The 25,393-nt window shown below is 44.3% G+C and overlaps 5 protein-coding genes across 8 annotated transcripts; 4 read left to right on the top strand and 1 right to left on the bottom strand.

The window, feature by feature from the left end:
• Window positions 1-3,511: 3,511 nt before the first annotated feature.
• On the bottom strand, window positions 3,512-5,387 carry LOC112878303 (flavonoid 3'-monooxygenase CYP75B3-like). The gene is made up of 2 exons (XM_025942751.1): window positions 4,408-5,387; window positions 3,512-4,318 (listed from the first exon to the last, which is right to left on the bottom strand). Exons 1-2 carry the CDS (start codon window positions 5,323-5,325, stop codon window positions 3,674-3,676), a joined length of 1,563 nt encoding a protein of 520 aa, XP_025798536.1. The 5' UTR covers window positions 5,326-5,387; the 3' UTR covers window positions 3,512-3,673.
• Window positions 5,388-7,214: 1,827 nt separating this feature from the next.
• On the top strand, window positions 7,215-9,648 carry LOC112876066 (UPF0434 protein Mmar10_2939). The gene is made up of 3 exons (XM_025940105.1): window positions 7,215-7,382; window positions 7,511-7,565; window positions 9,394-9,648. The coding sequence occupies exons 1-3, from the start codon at window positions 7,273-7,275 to the stop codon at window positions 9,496-9,498; spliced, it is 270 nt and encodes an 89-aa protein (XP_025795890.1). The 5' UTR covers window positions 7,215-7,272; the 3' UTR covers window positions 9,499-9,648.
• A 3,101-nt stretch (window positions 9,649-12,749) lies between these two features.
• Window positions 12,750-13,426, top strand: LOC112872863 (agglutinin isolectin 3-like). Its single transcript, XM_025935897.1, is given in 3 exon segments — window positions 12,750-12,878; window positions 12,880-13,068; window positions 13,070-13,426. Coding segments are annotated over 3 exon segments (675 nt in total).
• Window positions 13,427-17,048: 3,622 nt separating this feature from the next.
• On the top strand, window positions 17,049-18,974 carry LOC112877501 (protein preY, mitochondrial-like). 4 transcript variants are annotated; one of them, XM_025941818.1, is made up of 4 exons: window positions 17,071-17,180; window positions 17,302-17,356; window positions 18,052-18,213; window positions 18,949-18,974. In XM_025941818.1, exons 1-3 carry the CDS (start codon window positions 17,071-17,073, stop codon window positions 18,166-18,168), a joined length of 282 nt encoding a protein of 93 aa, XP_025797603.1. In that variant the 3' UTR covers window positions 18,169-18,213; window positions 18,949-18,974. The 4 variants fall into 4 exon arrangements, 2 of the variants coding, with proteins under 2 accessions (XP_025797603.1, XP_025797602.1); XR_003225502.1 differs by lacking the exon at window positions 18,949-18,974 and adding an exon at window positions 17,802-17,862 and having other exon boundaries at window positions 17,049-17,356; window positions 18,052-18,082; XM_025941817.1 differs by lacking the exon at window positions 18,949-18,974 and having other exon boundaries at window positions 18,052-18,768.
• Window positions 18,975-19,780: 806 nt separating this feature from the next.
• Window positions 19,781-20,542, top strand: LOC112877725 (E3 ubiquitin-protein ligase RHA2A-like). The gene has a single exon (XM_025942080.1). The coding sequence runs from the start codon at window positions 19,945-19,947 to the stop codon at window positions 20,341-20,343; it is 399 nt and encodes a 132-aa protein (XP_025797865.1). The 5' UTR covers window positions 19,781-19,944; the 3' UTR covers window positions 20,344-20,542.
• The last annotated feature ends 4,851 nt before the right edge of the window (window positions 20,543-25,393 follow it).

The raw sequence follows: 25,393 nt of genomic DNA, 5'->3' as shown, positions 1-25,393 counted from the left end.
CCATTGTCAATAGTACGGAGTACCTACAAAGACAAAAGCTCTCATATCTGGTACCAGTACGTTCTCACAGCCTCACAGTACAGGCCATCTTGACAGCACAAGACACATTAGCTGCTCATAAGCAAAAGCAAAAGCATCAAAGCACGGTTCACAGTTCATAGGCAAAAGAATTAAAGCACGGTCACATCACAACAATTGGTGTCTAGTTCTCAGTTGTCTTTCTCTCGAAGTCACGGATCATTACGGTTCACAGTTTATAGGCAAAAGAATTAAACATGCAGATGCAGCCATCCGCCAGAATTCACGATAGATCTAAATGCATATGTACCGGAATCATGTCAAATTGTCAACTGACAACGTCCCAGCTAGCAAGTCAAATGAAGTGCAGTACAACATTCAGATGCAGGTGTGTACTAAAGTTCAAGCACAGAATAAAAATAAGAATCCACTTCTCAAATGTGCAGCTGCAACCAGATTTCAGTCAATTAACATACTGGCATCAACAATTTTGTTCCCTCGGCTAACAAAAACGGGGTAACAAAAATATGGCAACATCAGCAGGAAATACTAGCTGATTAAACATAGGCAACAAGAGTAACCTTGCTCAATATGATCCAGTAGGTCAAACTCAAATGGGAGGCCTTGCAATCATTAGCTGCTCTGAGTGGGTTCAGGTAATTGGCTAAAACATGCAGTGCTTCGCCAGGGCTATGTTGGCCTCTGTTAATCCAAAATGCAATTTTAGAACCCAAATCGGAGACATCATTGGCATTAAGGTTCAGAGGCTATACCTGACTACTCAGAGAGACACGATTGGCATCAAAATTAAGTGACATCACATCGGCATTACGATTGAGAGGCTACGCCTAACTATGCACCTCTAGAATCCAATCAGAGACATCACGTTGCGCTGAAGATTCAGAATTTCAGAGGCTACACCTGACTATTCAGAGACACGGTCCGAAGAATTTAGACGCTACACCTGACTATGCACCTTTAGAGCCCGAATCCAGTCTCAAAACATGATCCTTTTGCAGGCAATTCCAATAAACTGTTAATAAAAAAATATTATGCTCCAACAATTCACTAATATCTCTCACTTTTCCTAATAATCATTAGTTTCTCCTAATATTTCACCCCAACCCTCCTCAAATAAAGAGAGAATTCCTGCTCTCCCAATATATTAGTTGCATTAGAATGAGATTATTGAGAAATTATAAAAGACATCTCCCTAATAACTCATGATAATGGTATTGAGATATTATAATAATATCTTTTTGGGAGATATTTATTGGGTACCGGTGAAGATACTCTTAGCTCAAGTACACATCAGCTATCTTGCAGGTCGTCTCGCTCGTGCAATGTTACGTAAGATTTTTAATAATGTGGAGGAGAGAGAGAGAGGTGAGAGCAACCATTTGGCAAAGCAACCATCTCATAAGCTAAAATTTAAGATCGTGTGGCGATTCTCCAACTATTGTACAAGTTGTTGTAGCCATACAACTCATAATATTTATTTTTTTCCACAAATTAAGGGATATGGTATTACTACGGCATAAAGATAACATATCGTAGATATTGTTTGTTAAATCGTCTAAAGTTTATATGTCAATGCATGATACTATCTATTAGACGTTATGGATATACTTGCCCTTCCGAAAAAGAGTTTTTAGGATAATATTATGGTGAGATGTTGGGTCTTATCTCTTATGCTTTTATGTATGGACTTTTTGAAATGTACATTCATCAATTGTTGAAATACGTGCTAAATTTTCTTATTTTAGGGCCATTTATAAAAAATACCATTTTAGTTTAGCAATGCTATAGGATCTTGGCGTTTTTAGCAGGCCGCTATAGCCCGCTATTTAGAATATTGATTATACAGTACTACTCTTCGTTGGCCACTACCTTCGGGCCATCCAACGTGGCGTCCTAACAAATCATATCATTATTGGCGGCAGACTAATATGCATTTACTGATACACCTCTACCTTCAGAATCTCACCTCTGGCCATCATCCTCATGTCGTACGCTCTTACTCACTACAGTCGACCACATCACTAACTTCATCCTCACGATACCTAACCAGTGAAATTAGCACAGCTACGACACCCACGCGTATACCCGGTGCATCAGCCGCCTCTGGCCAGCAAAATCCATTGTCAATACGCCATTTGCGCGCGGGGCCCTAGCTTTGTAGAAAAGCATCCAAACCTTGCCCATGGCACCTCCATGTGAAGTTAGGTTTCATGGTGGTATTTTAGGGGGCTTGTCTCTGCACCGAAGCCACACGACCAACTGATCAAGCATGCCGCGAGCTACATGCAGCTGCTACCTGCAACGCGACCTGGGTTCTAATGTTCATGATCGTGATACAGTGAAAGCAGCTACGCTCAATCAAACTTGTTCGAGCATATTTGGGATGATCGTAATTCTAAAGCTGAATTAATTTCTTTGTTTATTTTCAAGCCAGCTACCTATTATCATTAAGGAAAAGTCCGGTTTAGACGTCGAACTATGGTAAAAGTTCGGTTTTCAACCTTCAACTATAAAACCGGATAACAAGGCCTATCCAACTGTTGAAACCGGATAAGTTTGGTCCTTTAGGTGGTTTTGTATTTTTAAAAGAATTTAAAAATTCTAATTAGATCTCAAAAATCAAAACTAATTCATTTTAAATAAAAAAAATGAAACTAGTACCAAAACTTTTCTAAAAATGTAGCCTATCTATTATTTCTCTATTTGAATCTTATTTGTTAAAAAATAATATGTATAATTACAAGCAATCAAATGTTATGAATATGAAAAAATTGGATCAGAAGAACTGACAAGTAGAATACCAATACATAGGTTACAGTTTTAGAAAACCTTTTGATATCCATTTAATTTAAAATAAATTACTTATTAACTTTTTATTTTAAATTTGAATATTTTTAATTTTTATAAAATAAAAAATATCTTTGAAACCACCTAAAGGAGCAAATTTGCCCGATTTCAACAGTTAAATGGCCTTTGGTATCCAGTTTTGTAGTTGAAAGTTGAAAATCAAACTTTTATAAAAATTCGATGGTGTAAACCGAATTTTTATGAGTTGCATAATTATTCTTCATGTTTGGTAGTGTATACAGTACTATGCTGACCTTGATCTTTGTGCCACGTAAAGCACGTGAAAGCTAGCTACTTTTGCTCCAAGCTCATTGTGCCAACGTTGAGCAATCGATCGGCCCGTGGTTTGCCACGCGTAGAGTTGTTGACGCGCTGTGGCAAATCAGCTTGCCAAAATAAACATAAAGTTTTTTTTTCTACCTGCTGCTTAATGATAGGTTCAGTACTAGAGATATCGTGCAAAGGAAAGGCATGACTCTCCTTCGTACAATAGTATTTCTTCATTTTAAATTACAGATACATAGTAAAATTTATATACGTAGATTTGCTAAAACAACCTACAACTTAAAACAGAGGAACAGGGGAAATAGTTAATAATTTAAAACAGGGGAAATAGTTAACAGAGTACCAGGAAAATCACGCAACTAGATACTGTATTTCATTGAACACTCGCAAAGCTTTATACCATACACCAAGATCTGGATATATATAGCTCGCAGATCCACAAGAGTATCCTTTATACTTGATGACCACGCCGTATAAAAGCCGATTTCAAACGCTTCGGTTTTCACTCTACTGCATAGGCAGGCGGCAGCAGCCTGGGCTCCGGCCGGACCATCAGCGGCACAGCGCGCTGCAGGGTGAGCCCGTAGGCCTCTTCCATGTCCAGCTTGTCGGCGGTCATGCCGTCGGCGAGGTGCCAGTCCAGCGCGTGCACCAGCGCGGCCGTCATGAGCGTCACCATCCGCAGGCCCCAGCTGAGCCCCGCGCAGATCCTCCGGCCGGCGCCGAACGGGATGAGCTCGAAGTCGCTCCCTTTGACGTCGACGCCGTCGTGCGAGCCGCCGGGGAGGAAGCGGCCGGGCCTGAACTCGAGCGGCTCGGGCCACGCGTCCGGGTCGCGGGCGATGGCCCACACGTTCACCAGCAGCGTGGCGCCCCGCGGGATGCGGTACCCGTCCACCTCGCACTCCTCGGCGGCGACGCGCGGCAGCGACAGCGGCGTCGACGGGTGCAGCCTGAAGGTCTCCTTGACGATCGCCGCCAGGTAGGTAAGGCGCGGGAGGTCGGACTCGGAGACGAGGCGTCCGCGGCCGACGACGGCGTCGAGCTCCTGCTGCGCCTTGGCGAGGACGTCCGGGTGCCGGATCAGCTCGGCCAGCGCCCACTCCACCGTGCTGGACGTCGTGTCCGTCCCAGCCGTGAACAGGTTCTGCCCACGAAAACGATGAACAAGCAAATCAGTAGCCGGTGGTCCCATCAAGATTCAAGATCGAGAGCGCTCTCGGGATCGAAACTCACGAGGAGAAGCGCTTTGATGTCGGTCTCGTTGATCGTGCCGTCCTCTCCGTCGGCGAGCGGCTGCTGGTCCCGCATCCTGGCCAGGAGGACGCTGAGCAGGTCCTTGCCTTCCTCGGCGGCCTGCCTCTCCCTGATGATCCCGTCCATCATGTCGTCGTAGCGGCGGTGCAGGCGCTTCATCCTGCCCACGACTCCCTGCGGGTCGAGCCAGGCCAGCGCGGGGACGAAGTCCCCGACGTTGAAGACGCCGGCGAGCTGCATGAGCTCGACCACCATGTCCTTGAACTCCCTGGCGCCCTCCCCGCCGTCGACCGCGAAGACCCGGCGCCCCACCGTGGCCCGGGCCAGCGTGTTGGTGGCGCAGACGTTGGCCACCTGCCCCAGCGCCACCGGCGGCGCTCCCCGGCCTCCGTGGCGCGCGAGCTCCCTGACCATGAGCGCGACCTCGCCCTCCCTGACGGCGCGCAGGTCGTCGAGCGCCCTGGCCGAGAAGAGGTGGAGCGCGCAGAGCTTGCGCAGCGCGCGCCATCGCGCGCCGTAGGGCGCGAAGACGAGGTCCTGGTAGTTGTAGGCGACGTGCTCGGCGCCCGAGTTGGGCGGCCGGTTGCTGAAGTTGGCGTCGTGGGCGCGGAGGAAGCGGGCGGCCACGGGCGCCGACGCGGCCACCACAACCTCGGCGCTGCCGAAGCGGAGGCGGAAGAGCGGGCCGTGCTCCCGCGCCAGGTCGCGCATGGTGTGGTGCGGCTTGGCTCCGAGCTGCGGCAGGTTGCCCAGCACCGGCCAGCCCCGCGGCCCCGGCGGCAGCGGGAGGCGCGCCGCCTGCTGCTTCCCGCCGCGGCCGCGGAGCAGGAGGAGGCAGACGGCGACGGCGACGGCCACGGAGCCGAGCAGCAGCGGGAGGGGCAGCTCCATCTCCATGGCCGGTCTGGCCGTCGGGTCGCGCAGGCACGGGCGTGGCGGGTGTGGGGCTGTGGGCTTGGAATGAGGAGCGCGGTTGGTTCAATATAAGCACCCGGGCGCACGTGACGTGCCGCACCGAAACAGGAAGCCGTCGCTGTACCTACCCCTCAACCCCATGTGCTTGGGGCTTGGGAAGGGCGCCTCTTTGTTTTTTTTTCTAGAAACCCAGAATTGCGGCAGCTGACGTGCCAGCGGGCAGCGATCATTTTGGTTGACTTGTAGTGTTCCGGGAGGCTGGGCCGCACGAGGCAGCTAACCCCCCGCTGCGGCATGCGTACCGGCCGCTCGTCCCAGCTACCACTCCCCGGCATCCTGCAGGCTGTTTATTTCTCGGATGGGACCAGGGAGGGACGAAGCTACGTGAGCTCGTTTTTCTTTTGGTTGGCATGACGTTCGAGCTTCTGCGTGTATGCAACTAGCTAGCTAAGGGTCGGAAGGTGTGGAATAGCCAAGAGCTGTGATCGAGAAATGGCCGTGTGTACTGTAAAGGAGGTTTTAACAATCTGCAATTGGGAACGGAAGAAGTAGCTGTTAACCGGAGATGATTCTTATGCAGCACAACTGGTTAACGCCGACGGAGTGTCCTGGAGCACCATATTCAGCTTGTGCCGTCAACCGTTTGCAGTGGTTATTATTCCAAAACTAAATTGCATTCAAATCACATATTTCAAATTTCATTTTTCAAAATAAGTTATGCATATGCATAATTCAAGTACAAATGACTCTGGGTTAGCCCTAATTCATACATACACAAATAGGTTGTACACATGCATGAGTATTCTACCCTTCTACACCTACAGACCTACTTCATATATAAATATTTATCATTTTACATGTATTACTGTTTTTTTAGTTTGGTCTATTACGATATACTCCCTCCATTCTAAATTGTAGTTAGTTTTAGCAAATCTAGATACATATCTTTTATTATGCATCTAGATAAATAGTATATTTGGATAAATAGCAAAAATTATATATCTAGATTTGCCAAAACGATCTATATTTTGGAACGGAGGGAGTATTACACTTCTCTTATGTTACTACGAATCCGTTTATGTTAAATAAAAACGTTAGATGTAGTGATCATGTCGTTGTCATGCAAGTTTGAGCGGAGCATATACGGATCCAATTCGAACAAAGCTAGTGCGAGGCTGAAATCTTAAAATGGGCTGGGCAATGATAGATATTTGGAAGTTGGAACCGCCAATGTTCGAAGTCATGCGCGTGACTGCCTGTCAAGGTGTCATAGAAGGCCCACCGGCGGCTCGAAGGAACTCCGCCGGCATCGCCGTCCGTCGCACCGCCGGGTTAGGGTTCCGAGGTTGTCGGGGTCCTAGGCACCCGGACCTATGGAGGTCCACCCGGGGGCTGCCGGATCGGCGGTGGGTCGGTCGAGACGGCGGCGAGGCGGGGTGGCTGGGAAGGGCTGGTGAGGCTAGTCGGAGTTGGAGAAGAAGGAGCTTGCGCGGTGGCGGCGGAGGGTAGCGGTGGAGGCGCAGGGACGATGCCGGAGCCGGCGGGGGCGGTGGAGGCTGGGGAGCTCGGCCGGTGTTGAGGATAAGGATTGGGGTTAGCGTTGGCGGTGGCAGAGAGCAACAATGGAGGTGTCGGGACAACGCCGGAGCCGACCGGCGGTGGTGGTGGGGGAGCAACGCCGGCCATATACGGCCTACGGCGGTGGAGACGGAGGAGTCTTCTGTGAGGCTTCCCCTACCAGTTGCAACGAGGGAATACTGGGAATAGCGCAACGGGGGAAGAAAAAAAAAGATGGAAGAATGATGCAAAATTCTTGGGCCCAAATTCAGGAGGGCAGATATTTGGGAACGAATTGGGGCCCGTCTCAGCCCGCGACCATTAAGCGGGTGGCTGCCGGACCGAACCAACCACACCAAAAGAAGAAGCGCAATGAGGCGGACGGCGTCGATGCTGTTCAGCCACGCCGGCGCCGGCCACCGGGGCATCCCGCAGGCTCTCGCCGACGTGCTGGTCTGCCCCCTCTCCAAGAAGCCTCTCAGGTAGGCAAGCGGGCCAGAAAAAGGTGGCGGCGGTCTCCTCTTTGGTCCCCGCGCTCCGCTCTGCGCATCTTCTCCCTTGATCCCTCCATGCTTACTGAAGTAACTGCGCGAATCCTTTCGACGAGCAGGTACTGCGAGGCCAGCGGGTGCCTGGTTAGCGAAGCCGTCGGCGTGTCCTTCCCGGTGAGTCCTGTTAGCCGCCCCGTTCCGATCGTCTGCTTTGTGTACGTATGCCGGCAATCTGTTTGTTGTATTGCCTGAGTAAAAGAAAGCGTTCACGAAAGGGGAAAGAATAATGGTTTTCTAGCACTAGCGAGTAGCAAGTTACGCACAATGTGGAAATGTGTGTGATGGCTGGGTGCAAACCAGACCTAGGAATCAGCCGATGATGTTCGAGGCCCTGTATTTTGTCAGCTCAGAGTGGAATTCATTTCATTAGGTTCAGGTCTAGCGTAGCATTTTTAGACCCGACTGGGAATGAAATTTAGTGGTTATATGGATAACCTTTCCAGATGAGCTTATTGTGGTCCTCGGGGTAAACTAGATGGGGAGAGTGGGAAATCAAATGATCAGGGTGCACGCACCAAGTGGCTCATAATGAACTGATCACAATTGGAAAAATGGGGAACAGATAAATGATTTGCATCCATTTTATATTTTTTCGGTAATGCTATATATCAGGCGTCCGATACAGTTTAATTTCTCGGACGCATGCCAGCTCCGCGGTAGCATCAACAGAAATGCTCAGTGTAGGGCGTCTCATGCTTGGTACAAATATCAGATGGGCTCCACGTGAGACTTATCCCACCGAGGCACCCACCATACCAGCATTTCTCTCCCGCATTAGTTTTTATTTAGCCGCTGCTTCTACATTTTCTCCCATCCTCGTCTCGCTTTTTATCCATTCAGGATTCAGCATCTGTCTCATCTGCTTCGCAGACATCGCCATGGAGTCATGGACCGCCCCAAGAGCAGTGAGGTCATGGTGGTCCGTCTCCCTTCCCATCTCCCTCCATCCCTCTATCCTACGCACCCATCCGGCTAGCACCTAGTGACTCCTGAATCCTGATTTCCTGAAGCCTCTCCCCATGCCGCCCGCCCGCTCCTGTCGCCTCCGCTCTCCTCTTTCGCTCCCTCTCCCTCCATCCCTCTTCTCCTGGCGAGTGAGCATCTGGTGCCTTTGCAGCCAATCTGCCTGTCGCATGCACTTGCTGGCGCGGTTCGTGGAGGAAGTCGCTGGCGTCCCCTTCCCGTTTCTTCTTACCTCTCTCCCTCTGAGATTTGTGATGTCTCAATAGTTGATTCTGGTTGTTGCAATGGCTGATTTGAGGTGTTATGGTGAGGATCCAGGATTAGATTCTTGTAGAAATATATTTTCTTAGAATCTTTTTTATTTTGTTGCAGTAGATCATTTGGGATGTTGAGATTGTATCGTTTCCATGTTGCAATGATAAATTGTTCTTTCAACATTCACAGGTCACATGTGCAACTAACAATACCAATATGTGCAACATTAAGATTTTTTTCATCTTTTTGTTGTTTGTTTTTTTTCTCTCCGGATTAGATGGTAATGAGATATCCTTTTCATATTTCTTATGTTGCAACTATATTTTGATGTGTCGTTGAAGAATTTTTCGGAGGTTGCATACGGTATTTCTGTAAGTTGCAACAAATTTTAGCATCTGATGAAAAAATTTAAATGTTGCATGCAACATAATACCTATGTTGCGGTGGGAGTTTTACCAAGGGAGCTGCCATCCGATGCTAGACCCGGACGTCGGACGTCCGGGCCCTAGCAAGTCTGATATTTTTTATGCTTAGACAGAAAATTGAACTGCACAATGGTGGAATCTATGAACATGCTGTTTCTGAACAATTTCAAATCGTGTCTTATTGTGTAAATCATCTATCTTGCACCGATTTTAACTGTATATTAACATTTGGTCCCGGCACTGGTAATTTTGTTGATAATTTTTCCTTCACTCTTATTTTGTGCTCATGCTGACTCTAGATAGAAGATGGGATTCCTTGCCTTGTTCCGAAAGATGGGAAGTTGCTCGAGGACAACTCCGAGAAATCAGAACAAGAGCCCATCCCTAGGGATTCCTCTGGCTGAGTCAGACAATCTAATCATTCTTTACCTAGAGACATCGTTGGTTGTAAACCTGAGATATTGCTCTCTTCCAATTAGTGTTTGCTGTAATAAATGGTTGGCGTTTTTGCCTTGCTCAATGTATTGAAGTTGATTCATGATTGTTGTTGTTCACTTGAAAAGGCTATATTCTTTCATCTTGAATAACATTAATGCATAAAAGTTCGACAATAAGTTGGTTCTTGTTTGGCCATCCGGTTTCAAATTGTCTATTACCTTATCCTAATATTTAAGAGTTAAAAGAAGCTACCATGCTCAAGGGTTAGGAATTACCACATTATAGGAAAAGAAAAAAACTCCACTATTGATGGTTATGATAATCTAACTTATTAAAGTAAGGAGTCAACGTCAAATAAGGATTCACATGCGAGCGGAAACAAAATACATGAACAAAGAGTCCACCTAAAATATAATTAAAAAATATCACAATTTAGGATAAAAATAAATGGAAGAATACATTTAAATACAACTAATAAATATTTAAATTAAGAATAAAATTAGTAAATAATTAATTTGGTTTAAATAAAATTTTGAGAGCAAATAGCTAAATAATGAATCTATTTTAGAATAAAACATGTCTTTGTCCAAAAAACAACTCATTCTAATTTTATCAGTATTCAAACTTTTTTTGAGCTTGATCATATTTATAACGAAAAGTATCAAAATTTATCAAAAAAAATTATTTTAAGAATATACTTTATGTTGAATCTAATAATACTTATTTGGTATTATAAATATTGATAGTTTTCAATATAAACTTGGTGAAAGTTAAAAAAAAAGTTTGAGTTAGAACAAAACTAGAATGACTTGTTTCATGGAACGGAGGGAGTATATATTAGGAAGTCATCCGCTTGGCTCTTCGGGCCTAGAAATTATCATGTTATAATTGTAAAAAAATGAAAAATAATTCTAAACCATTTATTCAATGAGCATATTATAACAATAACGTCACATATACATGCAAGTTAGCAGTAAAAAGTTCCTATGAGTTTAATTACGAATTCCATCATCTCCACTTTGCCATGGCACTATTGGATAGAAGCATGGTTGTACTACCACGTGTGAGCTTTTCGTTCCAAAAATGGTGCTCGAAAATTTTGTAAGAGGTTGGAACTCATGTGAAATATCCTCGAAAATCCTTGGAATCATTCCATTCGAATTTTCTTTGTTCCAAAGGGACGCATAAGAAAAACTCTAGTAGTTTTGAACTCTTACAAAATAAAATTACTCCACCAAAATAAATCCTTAATATTTGTCTAACAGAGGAAAAGCATGGTTCGACTAAACTGAACTGAGCATGTTGTAGCAGCCGACTGCTCGGTGTCAGAACCAAAATCGAAGCGTGCAGACGATTCGAACCATGTGCTGTTCCACGTACAGGATCGGTTGGGCGTTGCACGCAGCGCTAGTGCTCAACCACCACATAATTCTGAATTTTTTATTATTTCATTTGGAGCAGCAGCGAACAATACTTCTGTTCGGCTTAGGTGGATTTTAAAGGTCCAGCGAGGACCGGAGATGCCTTGATATAGCAAAAGTATACTGAATATACTCTCTTGCAATAGGGTCTCTAGCCTTGTGGTTAGAGCATTTAAGTAGCATCCAGCGGATCTAGATTCGACTTTATATGAGAGTGAATTAAATAGGTCTTGAATAAACAAAATAGCAGATCTAGATTCGACTTTCTAAGAGAGTGAATTAAATAGGTCTTGAATAAACAAAATAGGTGGGAGGTTCCCCTACTTTGGTCAAAAATGAATAAACTCTCTCTCTTCCATATTATAGGTCAGTTTGATTTTTTAAATATATAGTTTTATTTTGAGTAAACTGCACACATCATACAATAACTTGTATATAGTTGTATCATTTTAGTCCAACAAGCTGCAAATAATGCAAATGGGAACATGAACTTGTCACATGTGTGTGTATATGGTCATATGTACGCAACCAAGAGATATATTACCACAGTGACAGGTTAGGTAACTGTACTTAGGTCACGAGTATTAATTTTGAGAAAAGAAAAGCAAAAAAATAAATTGTCTAACACAGGTTTCAAGTTGATCAATACTAAGCGGTATCAGTGCGCTAAATAAAATATTCAGTGCAGTGAATCATAAGGGTTGAAACAATATCTTTCTATAGCTTCCTGAAAAATATTTTCTAATTTTGGTCATTGTTTAACATTGAGTATCATGGAATATCATAACATGCTAGCTGATTTCCAGCCGTAAACCCAACTGATTTATGTACTTATATACATATGCAGCATTAGAATACCATAAATTTCAGAAGATTGGTAAGAATCTGTTAACTATTGTGGATGGCAACATAATTTTTTGCCCTCCTTCAAATTAATATTTGTGGCCAAAGTTAAGGTCACCTAGCTAGTTTCCATGGTAAAAATACCCTTGACGTATATGTGACCATACATGCACACATTTGATAAGTTTTTGTATCCATTTGTATATTTTGCAACTTGCTGGACAAAAATGATATAAGCATACAAGTTCTTGTATGGTGGATAGAATTTACTCTTTTATTTTGTAAGTTCCACTAGGTGAGCTTCCCGGGACCTAATGTGCGTCAGCGTCGCTGAACTCAATATTTTCACCACTTGCAGTAAGTAATCAATATTTGTCTAAGGCCTATATGGAAGATTTGTAAATTATATTTCACCTGTTATTATCTTCCACATGTAATTTGTTGTGCACAATAAGCGAACCAGATTTTCATTCCCTTGAAATATATTGTTTGGGTAACTCCTGGAGAAATAATTATCGCCTGCTGAGTTTTTTTCGTTGTAAAATTATTAGCGTTACCGATCATCCAAGCAGATCTTTTTTTGTTTCACCGGTAACTTTTCCTAGCTGGTAATTTTCACCAGTTTTAGATCTAAAACCAGCCTTCCAAACAGGATTTCCAACTGCGCCAGAGAAAAAAAACGCTAGTGTGCAACGGTAAAATATTGAATCGATGCACCAGACAGGAAGTATAATTCAGTACCTAGTAGACATCGATGCGTACATATGCATGTCAGTTTTCTCTCTATATTTTTGTTCCGTGAATGCATGCCATGATCTGTGATTCAGTCGTTGTCGATCATCCCTGTGACGTGCAACTGTGCAAGTCATGCGGCGCAGCTGATTTAAAAGGCCGGGGCGTCCTAGGCCATTGCACACCACCACTCAGCTCAAGTCCAGGAAATCAAGCTGCCAATGCAGCCAATGATGAGGGCAACATTCTTGCTGGCCGCGCTCGCCGTGGCCTATGCCGGCGCCGGCGCGCTCGCCGGCGAGCAGTGCGGGCGGCAGACCGGCGGCATGCTGTGCCCGAGCAACATGTACGTGCTGCAGCCAGGACGGGCGCTGCGGCATCGGCAAGGGGTACTGCGGCGAGGGCTGCCAGAGTGGCGCGTGCTCCCCCAACAGGAAGTGCGGCCACTTAGCCGGCGGCGCGACCTGCGACGCCAACCAGTGCTGCAGCCAGTACGGGTACTGCGGCTTCGGCGTCGAGTTCTGCGGCGAGGGCTGCCAGAGCGGGGGCGTGCCGCGCGAACCGGACCTGCGGCAGCCAGGCCGGCGGTCGGCCCTGCCCCGACAACCTGTGCTGCAGCGTGAACGGGTACTGCGGCCTCGGGCTCGAGTACTGCGGCGACGGCTGCCAGAGCGGCGCCTGCTCCGCCGATTGGCAGTGCGGCGGGCGGGCCGACGACGGCGCGGCGTGCGCCAACAACTACTGCTGCAGCAAGTACGGGTACTGCGGCCTCGGTGACGACTTCTGCGGCGCCGGCTGCCAGAGCGGCGCGTGCTCCTCTGGCGCTGCCGTGCAGGGGCTCGAGCTCGTCGTCAACCAGACCGCTGCTTCCTCAGGCGGTGAAGCCATCGCGCACTAGGCCGGCATATGCCGCGCACGCACGCACCCGTCGAATAAATCCAGTGCCGTGTAGTGACATTAAATCTATTTTGGAGCTCGTGCGTCGATGTACCAGAACGTACTTTGCACTGCTACCAAAAATAATATTTAGGAACGGGTAGAATCGTATTCCTACCCCTGCTTCTCGTAGGGTAGAATCGTATTCCTACCCCTGCTTCTCGTAGCTGTAAATAACTATTTATATTTATATTTATATTTATAGAGATGAGTAACACTTCTGTCTCTAAAAATCAATTTCTAAAGTCGGGTTATACCGTGACCCGTTCGTACAAATCAATTTCTATTTTTTTAAAAAAAATCAAAAATAGAAAAAGAAAAAAGAAAAAAATATTCCAGCCAGCCACCACGACAAGCCCCCTATAGTTAGGTATAATTTTTTTGACGAAATATGCACACTTGCATGATCCGAGGTTTGAATCACATACCTCAAATCTCGCGCCTACCTTTTTCTTCATCACACTACATAATCATTTGTGACTCTATAAGGTATGCTATTCTTTTATATTAACTCTAAAATTGATTTCTAGGGGTAGGTGACGCCACCACCCGCTCCTAGAAATATTTTCCTATTTTATTCCAAAAATTTATTTAAATATTTACATATATCAAAATAAATAAAAAAAGAAACTTCTAAACTATGGTTATTGTGAACTATAGATAAAAAATATACCAAGTATATTTCAGTGTATATAGAGATTAAGATTGTGTAAATCTCAAAGTATGATTTGAGGTGTATGAGATACTATATAGTCATAGCCATATATAGGGTCCAACTATTAACTGATCTTGTGATTCTAAAAGATCTTAAATGAATAATATATAAACTATAAAATTTTAGATATTACCTTTGACAAGGATCTACTCTATATCCGAGGTTGTTCGAAAAAAAAATCAAAACTTCTAGATTTTAAAATTAACGAACTTATAATTTTTTTTGGATCATTAAATGACTATAAATGAAAATATTATCAACTACAAAGATTTATACCACATCAGCCTCTACAATTTTGATATAAAGTATGACTTCATCCGAAATTATATGAATAAGTTATAAATTTTTTTTTATGTAGGGCTATTTGTGGGGCGGATCATGCCATCACCTATCCCTAAAAATACATTTTTAGAGGCGGGTGACGCCATCACCGCTCCTAAATATTTTCACCATTTTCATGGACGGGTGGTTGTGTCACCCGCCTCAAGAAATATCATTTTCTGGGGCGGGTGACGCCGTCACTTATCCCTGAAAATGGTGCCCATTTCAAGGGGCGGGTGACACCATCACCCGCCCCCTAAAAATACTTTTCTAAAGGCGGGTCGGATGCTACAATAACCGCGTTCTATTTGTAGGAGCGGGTTACCTTTTGATCCGTCGTTAGAAAAAACTAGTAGCGTTATGCTGATATTGGTGCAGGCATATGAAAAATATCAGCTACTATGTTTAATTTTATGAATAATAAAGTCCTTTTGTGTTATGAACAAGCAAACTACAATCGATATCTTATGATATCTTATATTACATATTATATTACATAGTACTCGGTTTTCATTGGCATATTAGTGATCAATGTTATCGTAAGCGCTGAACGCTAAATGTTAAACAGTCGACACCTAGCATTTAACTCTTTATTTGAGCTAAATGACTATTTGAACAGGTTAAAGGGGTTAAACGGATAATTAAATAGACTACGTAGCGTTTACACGATGTGTAAATTAAACGGGCTAAATGGCCGTGTAGGTAAAGCTATGATCAAATTAAGTGATCTAAAACACTGTCGGCTTCGGTGAATCCACATGGATTCTAGAGTGGTCTTGGACTCTGGAGTGATTATTTCTTACTTACGGTAAAGTGAAAATTCTATTGTAGAGTCGAGTGTATGTTCCGTACTCCTCTCGCTCCTTACTCCTTACCTTCTCTATAACGGGCGATGTTAAATTACAGGAGCAGACTTTTTTTTAGGGAAAAACAGGAGCGCTATATATCACATAAGGATATTAGGATATGGGGACTAGCGAGCTTTGGGGACACCATGTATAGAAAGCTTGTACACATCGCCCAAGCAAGGCTAATGGTGGGGTGTTTGTTTGACGGATCATCTCATCCTAGGTAAATAAGTTTAAATTTTAGCCTACATAATTTAAGGACCGGACGCTAAAAGATCAGGCTCTAATCTTATATAATTTTAAACTAAAAATATATAAGGTCCAAATTAGATTGTGAAGACAGGATTAGGACCATGATCCGTTACCACCCCTTATATAAACGGTCTATTGTGAATTGATCCCAATTTGGTTTGATAATTACATCCATCGTGTTTACACTAATCATGTGCATTCATGGTACAAGATGGTGGTTGATCAACCTATTCCGTTCCCCGAACTAAATAAAAGTACAAGAAGAGTAAAAGCCCTCACACCAATTAATTTTCTTATTAGGTTAATATATACATAGCAAATACTATGACTCAAAAATCCCAAAACAATCTACATTTTGGAATAGAGGGAGTATCAAATTTCTTGTAAAGTTGAAATGATGTTAGAAAAACTGAGAGAAATACCTCAACTTCAACACCACTAAAATATACTAGCCAACTTTCTTCCTCACACCTTTTGGGTTTTAACTTGCTTGTCCATCTATGCTCCAATGACACCATCTCTAATGAAACCCTGGCTTCACAACTAAGTATGTACGTGTTTTACAGGTTACTCTGGTTTCAAAAACTAAAAGTATTTGAGTGCAACAAATTATAGCTCCGATAACCATGGTGTTACAAAAGCAGTGGTCTTTTTGGAGTTTTAGAAACTCCGCTCATGATCTCTTTTTTCTAAAACATTGATAATTTGTGTAGTCTTCTTATTACATCCTAACTATGGTAGTACTAAAGATGTAGTCTTTTTGGTGTATATGAAACTCTGCTCATGACCTCTTTTTTCTAAAGCATTCACAACTCCTGCAATCTTCTTATTACATCCTACTCCTCTATCCTAGAATATAACTATGTTTATCTTTATCCTAAATCAAGCCTTTTTTATTTTAACTAACAATACCTCTAAAAATATTTATTCCAAATGGAAAAAGTTACATATTATGATAGTTGTTTTCATGATGAATTTATTGACATGATTTTAATATTATTATCAATCTTTATAATTTTTTTGCTATTTACAGTTAAATCTACAAACGTTTGATCCTGAGCTGAGGGAGTAATTTCTAAGGCTAGTCTCAATGCACAATTTTACTGTACAGTAACCGAGAATTTGTAACTGTGCCGGAGAAGTGTTATGGTGATAAAACTCTCCACACATCTCATGAAACTCTTTTCCCTCTCTTCTCTTAGTAATCCTGTCGTATTAGCAAATTTGCTGATGCCTATGAAACTCCTCGTGAACCCTGAGACTGGCTGCCTAACTTGATGGCCGGACCAAGCACAGAAGATGGGCTACTTCTTAATATTTAATGGGCCAATTGAGCTATCTGAACCCAAAAACAGAGCCAACACGAGGAAGCAGCTGAACTGGGCTGCGAGGTGCGAGCCCTGCCCACCGGGCTCAATCAACAACCGTTGTCTTTGCTAAAAGGAAAAAAAAACCGTTGTCCGGAGGCAAATGAGGCGGCCGGCGGCATTGCTGTCGAGCCACGGCGGCGCCGGCGGCCGCAGCATCCCGCAGGCGCTCACCACCGCGCTCGTCTGCCCCCTCTCCAAGAAGCGTCTCAAGTAGGCATGCCGAGACAAAGTGGCTTCCATTCCGTCTCTCTTTTCGCCGCGGCGCCCGTGCACAGAGATTCCCCCGATCCCGTCCTGCACGCTTAGCCGTGTGTCACATGCTGCTGCACAGGTACCGCGAGGCCAGAGGGTCTCTGGTCAGCGACGCCGTCGGCGTGGCTTTCCCGGTGAGTCTCGGTCGCCCCTGCGCTAATCTTGTGCGATATCCATTTGTGCCGGCGACCTGTTTGTTGTATTGACAGAGTGGGAAAAAGTCAAAAGAAAGGAAAAAAATATATGAAATAACTGATCTGTTCTCATGGAACCACGCTCATGAATTGCAGCCCACAGTTTCATACTTACATCAAATGGATGTTTTCGGCCCTGAATATGTCGTTTTTATGTAGATGTTAATAGGATGGGATTCAGGTCATGCATACTTTCAAGAAAGGTTCAGAACGAATTGAGATTGGAATTTATAGTACTTATATATGGATAATCATTTCAGAACCAACTTTTAGTGATAGCATATGGCATATGTGAATGTTGATGTGACTTTTGTGGTTGGGACAAATTAGATGGGTGGGAGAAGGAAATGATCAAAGTGCTCACCAAACGGCTTACTTCCAACAGATCACATTTGGAAAAGGGGAAACTGATACATGATTTGTGTTGGCTTTTGGATGCACAGAAGGTAAAGGCTTGAACATTGGCAGGAATTTTTAAACAGGCCATTTGTTCGAACATTATAGTTGTTTGTCCTTGCATGGAGCATATAGCTGTTTAATTCAGCACCTCTTTTTGTGATCAGGTGCTCGTATCTCTGCTGTGGCTCCATCCATCATTTTCTCTGACTCGTGTTGTGTGCTGATGTTGACTGCAGGTAGGATGGAATCCGTTGTCTTGTACCAAAAGGCGGAAAGTTTCTCAAATGACCACCAAGAGAAATCAGAACGAGATTCAAGCACCAGGAACTCTTCTGGTTGAATTCCTGTTATGACAAGAGTCAACGAACAATTACATGGTAGCAACATAACATCGGACGGTAATGAACCAGAATTATTGCTCTCCTCTGATTGGTGCTTGTTGTAAATCATCATCGCCCTGTTGATGCGGTACTCGCTTTATTTCCGTATGACACTAGAGTGGTTACATCACATGATTGCTGTTGAGAAGGCGGTTTTGTCTTGGACAACAGCAATGAGCATATTGAAATGGTCAAACAGCACCGCTTCCACTTCGTTTTCATTCTTGCTGGAATAACTATATGCAGAGCATGGTATACAAAATAATAGGACTGTGGATCCCAAGCTGCCATGTCCTGAGATTAGCGATTATCTGAACCTGCCAAACATGCTGTTTCTGATCTTATCTTAGCCAGTGTCGACAGGCGCTTCTTTCTTTGGTGTGCGTGTGGGTGTGGGATGGGATGCCCTGGTACCAGCCACTGATATCCAATTGCTAAAAAGGATAAAGGGAACAAGGAAAGGTGCTTCGTCAGGCAAAGAGAAAGCTAGAGATAGGATTACCATCAATCGAATTGCTGGTACCAGAAACCGCAAAAGAAATCCAGCTTCTCTGCCCGGACGTCGTTCCAGAAAGGAATGATGGGACTGAAATTTAGGACAGGAGGGTGTTGCATTGTATGCCGATTCCACATGGAATTTGACAATAAAACGAAGGCCATGTGCAGACTGATGACTGGATGTGGCAATTAACCTGCTGTCTGATCCTCCACATAATAATGGAACTGCAGTCTAAGTACCTCAAATTAAACCAGGTGCAAAGACGGGGCTCGCGATCCACGGGCACAGGGATCCGTGGCGCGTAGGCTATAAGCTGCGGGCAGTCGCCGGCGACGGCTCACCTTCACCACCAGCACTGTGCACAGTGAGGAGGATCGCTAGCTAGCTCTCCGTCCGGCCGCGCCGGCCGGCCGGTTGGTCAGAGTATCTAAACTGAATCACGCAGTCGCGCTCACTCATTTCTTGCCGGCCGGTTCCTTGCAGGTGACTGAAGTTGCGTAGCCACGGGAAAGGCTTGTGTGCTGACGAAGCAACAGCTAGCCTCGCTGCCCACTGCCATGGCTAGGTCAGGTCAGCCGACACACCCGCTTGCCTGCAGCCGGCATGGCCGGACGTACTTGTACTCCATGTACAGTACCGCAAAAATTATTAATTAATTGCTGATCGTTGAGATGCTTGAAGGTGCGAAAAAGCTCTCTCTTTTCCGCATCCAAAGCGTCAACGGATCTCACGGCCAGTTCGGATCGACGGGGAAGTCTGAGGTGTGCCGATCCTGACCGTCCAAACGCACAACTTCAGATAGATTTATTCCGTCGCTGCAGTGGCGCATTGCCAGATCGGATGACGGGAGATTCTTGCAGCCTGACGATCTGATGAGTACCTTCAGTTAGGTCCTCTTCGTACCTCCTGAAAACTCGAGTGGGATGGGATCTGCAGATGCACAGTGCTCGGCCCAGCCCTTTCGCATCGCAGACGCTTTGCGCCCAAGGAAAAGATTAGTTTTACATGATAGTGGGAGGTTAGACGACGCTGGAGTGTTAATTAGGTGCGCCTTCTCTGTCCCCTTTTCCTTCTCGATCGCCCAAATGATTCCACACGATAGATATCATCTTTATAAGCATCGCAGTCCAGCCTCATCAGATCCTGGTCCACCCTCTCACTCCCCCACTGATCACTCGCCGCACTGCATGCGACCCAGCCGGAGCAGATTAAAGCTTCGCGCCGGCGCTGCTGCGCTTGCACAGTAGGCGATGCTAACCGTGACGGTGAGCCAGGTGGTGGCGCTGCTCTCCTCGGCCCTCACCGGCGCCGAGGCCGGCGGCGGCGGGGGCGGCATGGAGGTTGGGAAGAAGGTGGCGGCTGACAGCGAGCGGTGGCGACGCCGCGACGGGCACGACCGCGCGGCGGGGTATTACTGCTGCGTGTGCATATCGGCGTGCCGCGACGGGGAGGAGATCCGGAGCCTGCCGTGCGGCCACGCGTTCCACCGGGACTGCGTCGACCGCTGGCTGGCACGCTGCCGGCGGACATGCCCGCTCTGCCGCCTGCACGTCGGCGGCGGCGCCGTGGGCTTGGCCGACGAGGAGCAGCAGCAGCTCAGCGAGGACCTCGTCATCTGGTTCTCTTCCCTCTTCGTCGCTGGGTTGTAGGACTGGCCGTAGGATCGACAAGCTAGCAATGTGCATTTGGTGTAAGCGTATAAATATACGTGCAAGGAGTATAGGATCCTTCGTAGTTGGCTTCTTTAATTCCTTTGGTGGCTGGCCTCTTCGGTTCTAGCTTTCTTTGTGATAAAAGATTATTCGAAGGACAAAAGTTTCTTCGATCGTGCTAAAATATTATATCAATTCCTGCAAAAGAACTTTTCAAAAAAAAAATCCTGCAAAAGAAAACCCCGTCCGTACACATTATTTGGCACTGGAGGGCATGATTGCTCAAACAAAGAAAAAAAGGTAGAAAAGTCGCTGAATTATTTTGTAATCACAGCAAAAGAAAAAAGAGAGAATAATATAGTAAAAGGTTTTTTAGATAATGAAAGAGAATTATTAGTAAAATAGGCCTTTCATCTTTGACATTGGTCTTTCATCTTTGACATTAGTCTTGACCGGCATTAGGCCCGGAACTAATGGACGCATTAGTTCCGGGTCTTAAAGTTAGGGGACCGGGGGAATATTAATCCCGGTTGGAGTCTCCAACCGGGACTAAAAGTTTTTCTTTAGTTCCGGTTGGTGTTACCAAATGGGACTAAAGAGTCATCATTTAGTCTCGGTTGGTGGTATCAATTGAACTAAAAGGATCTCCACGAGTTAGTTTAAAAATAAGGTATACCAACTAGAGTCACGTATGCTCTGTAGTTAGGATGGTAAGAAAGCTAGCGTGAAGCAAGAGGTCTCAACTTTGAGTTCTAGTTGTGGAGTAATTTTTTTCTTGCATAAACCTTTTAGTCCCAGGTACGAGAACTGGAACTAATAATCCGACTATTTAGTTCCAAATTTATAATCCCGGTTCTATAACCACGACCCTAATCTCCGCGAGAGGCGAGACCGCCTCTCTGCCCATCGGCCGTCGGGCCGTGGATTGCCCCTCATGCTGCTGCCCATCGGCCGTGGATTGCCCCTGCCCCCTGGTGTTGCTGCGGCCTGATCGGCTGATTGGTAATTCTTATTTAATATTTATCTAGTGTCTCAGATATTTAGCTCTAAATTTCCAATTCCAGTGAGGAAGTGACCATTACTTGCTTTTCTGATTAGGTCTTAGATATTGCCCAAGAAACAATTATCAGGTTCTCAGAAAAGGAAAAAGAGAAAATATGATGATCAATTGGTTAAATCGCAAAGGGTGCTTTACATAAGTTTTTTTGTCGGTTAAAGTAACGTTGATGTCAATGAAGTTCAACGGCAGGAATCTGATCATGGGCAGCAGGAACATGATCCTAATTTAAATGCACAAGATGAGGTCAATGAAGATGGTCCAATGGAAGAAGATTTAATTGCAGAAATTGATGCCGTGGAGAAATCTTAGACAACATTGCTCTAGATACGATTCTTAATGATTTTGCATCAAGAAACGCCGGAAGGAGTTTTTTTTTGAAGGACTGAAATATTATTGTTGATGAAGTTATGTGGTTTAGCTATTATTTGAGGTAATCATACTCGTTTTATTTTTCACTATTTAATTTGTATTATAGGCATTGTTAAAAAATTATTTAGTATTATTATCTTCTTTATCATGTTAAAAAATATGTAGTCTAAAGCCCCATAAAGCCTGGTACGTTCGGGGCCACTCAGAATTATAGAGCCGGTGGCCTATTCTGTACTAGTGAATTCGGCTTCACCTTATCGAAAAGAAGGAATCAATCCATTCTTAATACAAGTAACTAGCGAGATGGCCCGCGCAAATAGCGCAGGTATGTAGTTTTTTTGTGCCAACATTTTGGACTTTGCTTCAAAAATAAATATATGCAAATAGTTTTGTTTATTCTTGATGTTGTACTGGTTCTTTCCTAATGGTCCCAATCAAGATATCCCAAATGCTTTTTTCTAATCATCATTTTTCTATGATGATTTTTTAACATGGAGTCAATACAAAAGAGAATACCTTATATGGAAACTATATTTTTTGGTATTTATTGAATACAAAGTGTTGCATATTTAGTTGGAATATAATTCTCTATTTTTGACCATATACATCTTTGATTGAGAGTTTTATTTAAACTTATATATTATCCCTTGACTTTTAGAGAAAGATCTAGGTGAGTGATTTAATGTTTACCACGAAAGGGAATATTTGTAATATAGTTTAGAGTTCAAATTGAAGCCTTAAAAGAGCATATGTATCCTTTTTCAGTTCTTACATCATATCCAAACCTCTTTTCTTTTATTTTTTTTCCTTCAATGTCCGATTGCTGTAACCCATGCATGAATACATTGCTCCCCTTGTCTTCCGAGTGCATCACCTTTTCTCTAGTAGGAACTGTGCACCTGGGTCAACACAAAGTCACTGCTGTGACATATATGGATATAAGGTATAACCTAATCCTTTGTGGTCGTCTCCCTTTCTCCTGCTTCTGCTCCCAAAGTATAGTATTAAGGACGCATCCTTAACAGCGCGCTTGATTCCTCCCGCCAAATACAACTTGCAGCTTGCCACGGACAATCGTGCAAGTCTAACCTTGATTTTACGAATTGCTTTTCTCTAGATCAGATCGTCACTCCTACGTATTTTTAGCTTTTGGTCATTCACTTTTATCACAATGCTACATGGCAGGATAGATTGCTGCTTTCCGTTGTGATCACTGGTGGTGATCGTGATGTCTAGATAGCAGTGACAGTGTAGGGTGATGCTCTACTTGGCAACTGGGTCCGAGGCTATGATACAGCTGATATACAACTGAGAAATAATTGGCATGCCCATAATTTTTGTATGTTGGTTCTTTTTGTACCTTCCAAGTTTTGCGCTCTCTCTTTGCTTTTTGACTTTTTGTAAGGTGCCTAGCTTTTCTAGGTGCCTGTATAACTGTGACTATGTTTGCTCCTTCACTCCCTTCCTTGATAAGGAGCAATGCTTTTCACTCAACACCGATCAAAATTCCCAGAATTCATAGCTGTCCCATGCCTCGTCCAATCAACCAACACCATACCACTTGTCCATCCACAAACAAAAGTGGGATTATTGCCTGGCTTCTCCTATCTAGTTGCCATCACTCTAGGATCGATACTTCTACGCCACCATTGTTGGAATTGTCATGTTTTTACCTTTCGTACCATCGCTCATCACTCATCGGATTTGAGCTGTCGTACGTGCCTGATCATTGTCTTTCGTATCTCCTGCTTCAGTGTTGTTCTCGGTCAGATTTCATAAGCTTCCATGGGGGTCGACCCTTCCGTACAGCATGCGCTTGAGACGCTGGCGCTGATCCCGTCGTCTGCGCTCGGATATGAGAAGTCGCAACGGGATTGCACTTGCATGCAGCCAGGACTCGCACCGATTGATGATAGTGGCGAGCAAAACGATTTCAGGTGACTTCCAAATAACCACATTTGATAGTTTGATATACATGCTCAAACAATAGAGTTGTACTTGTTTTTTCTCGGATTCTAAGTATCACGTATGGATTCTTTTTGTTGGTATTGTTTTGTTTTCCTTCAAGGACACGTGGATGTATGTTTTTCCTTTCTTATTTCACCCTTATATATTTAAGGACACGTGGATGTATTACATTAGTTTCTTATTCTTATTTTTCCTTCCTTCACATGAATTTTTTTCTAATAGCACCAATCAAATTATTTTGATATTTTGCTGTATTTATTAATCGTTTATGACGTGGACTCTTTGGCCTAATCCAGATCATCAGATCTTTATAAAATCCGACGGTATAGATTTTTCTCTTTTTCTGATTAACGTGGTAATTTCTTTTACCACTATTATATTAATATAATAATAGATAGCCAAACACTACTCACACCAAATAGTTGAAAATAACAAAACGCCCAACTCAAACACTAATTCCCAAACTAAAGGACCATCTATGGAAAATAAAGAAATGTAGCCACCATCTCCGGTGCACGACACGTCTGAATCAACTGGTCTTGGGCTTCATGTCGCTACAACTTAGCCTAGAACTGTGGCCAATATTTCCTAAACAGAACGTGCGGAAAAGTTTTAGGTTGACTTTTATAAAAAACAACATTATTTCTCGTGAGCTACGTAGCCCAGCACAAGGTTGCCGTCCCGTCAACAAGATAATGCTGGGCTTTTGTCTCCCTTGATTTTTCCCATTATTTAAACATATTATTCAAATTTATTGGTGACCTAATAGCAAACACTACATAAAGAGCACACCATAGAATTTGGCATAATGAGATTTTAAGAAGCGATTGTTAATAGTTTCCTGGGAACTACAAAAGCTACAGTATTTGTTTGCATTCCAATTCACTCTTAATTAGCTAGGTTGTCTTTTGTGAGAGGATATGTAACCCCTCTTTTTAAATACTACAAGAAAGAAGTTTAGTGGTAAGTTTGTTTTCCACATTTTGTGGGTGACTCTTACCCTACTGTTGACAAGATGTCTATCCATTGAATTAATGGATAGTGAAGAAACCATTCTTATAGTAGGGAAAAATAAATATATCCTTCCCCTCCTATAGATCAACATTCTTAATTCTAGCTACTAAGTTATGCCGTTCAGTTAATCCATTATCTCACTAATGATCTCCTAAATGAGACATTAAGTATTAGATTAAACTTCAGGCACCACACCAAACTGAGGAGCACGAGGGACAACTCGTGCCCCATAAGGGATAACTCGTGCCTTATGCATCAGATCACCGGATCACCTAAGGCAATACAAACTGCATAGAACGTAGGGTACTGCACTCTCGGTGGTTCGAACCAAATTTCTTGTACTTTCGAGTTCTTAATTTCGGCGACACCATACTACAAACTTATGACCTTGGAGGTATCACCCGGTGGGCGTGACGGTAAAACACCGATGCTGCCTCGTGCGCGCTACGCATGGGTCGGACGGCCGAGCAGCTAGGCGCGAGTCGGGCTCGGGAGCGAGGCGACAGCCGAGGAGCGCTGGCATGACGCCGCATGCCATGCTGGGCGAGGAGCCGAGGGGCGCTGGCGCGGGTTTGGTGGGGTGTGCGATACGGACATGATGTCTGGGGTGGGGCTGTGCGGGTGGCTGGGTTGGGC

This window comes from Panicum hallii, chromosome 9 (genome assembly GCF_002211085.1).
Source record: "Panicum hallii strain FIL2 chromosome 9, PHallii_v3.1, whole genome shotgun sequence".
In the NCBI taxonomy this organism is placed as follows: domain Eukaryota; kingdom Viridiplantae; phylum Streptophyta; class Magnoliopsida; order Poales; family Poaceae; genus Panicum; species Panicum hallii.
The sequence above is the reverse complement of the archived record's forward strand: the minus strand, read 5'-3'. Positions and strand labels throughout refer to the sequence as shown.

What these genes read in the sequence shown, in the direction of transcription:
- LOC112878303 (XM_025942751.1), bottom strand. Translation starts at nt 5,325, where the DNA reads ATGGAGATGGAGCTGCCCCTCCCGCTGCTGCTCGGCTCCGTGGCCGTC. An exon ending in ACATCAAAGCGCTTCTCCTC is followed by an intron (nt 4,319 to 4,407) that starts GTGAGTTTCGAT and finishes TTTCGTGGGCAG; the next exon opens with AACCTGTTCACGGCTGGGAC.
- LOC112876066 (XM_025940105.1), top strand. Translation starts at nt 7,273, where the DNA reads ATGAGGCGGACGGCGTCGATGCTGTTCAGCCACGCCGGCGCCGGCCAC. An exon ending in CTCTCCAAGAAGCCTCTCAG is followed by an intron (nt 7,383 to 7,510) that starts GTAGGCAAGCGG and finishes TTCGACGAGCAG; the next exon opens with GTACTGCGAGGCCAGCGGGT. An exon ending in CCGTCGGCGTGTCCTTCCCG is followed by an intron (nt 7,566 to 9,393) that starts GTGAGTCCTGTT and finishes TGCTGACTCTAG; the next exon opens with ATAGAAGATGGGATTCCTTG.
- LOC112877501 (XM_025941818.1), top strand. Translation starts at nt 17,071, where the DNA reads ATGAGGCGGCCGGCGGCATTGCTGTCGAGCCACGGCGGCGCCGGCGGC. An exon ending in CTCTCCAAGAAGCGTCTCAA is followed by an intron (nt 17,181 to 17,301) that starts GTAGGCATGCCG and finishes GCTGCTGCACAG; the next exon opens with GTACCGCGAGGCCAGAGGGT. An exon ending in CCGTCGGCGTGGCTTTCCCG is followed by an intron (nt 17,357 to 18,051) that starts GTGAGTCTCGGT and finishes TGTTGACTGCAG; the next exon opens with GTAGGATGGAATCCGTTGTC.
- LOC112877725 (XM_025942080.1), top strand. Translation starts at nt 19,945, where the DNA reads ATGCTAACCGTGACGGTGAGCCAGGTGGTGGCGCTGCTCTCCTCGGCC.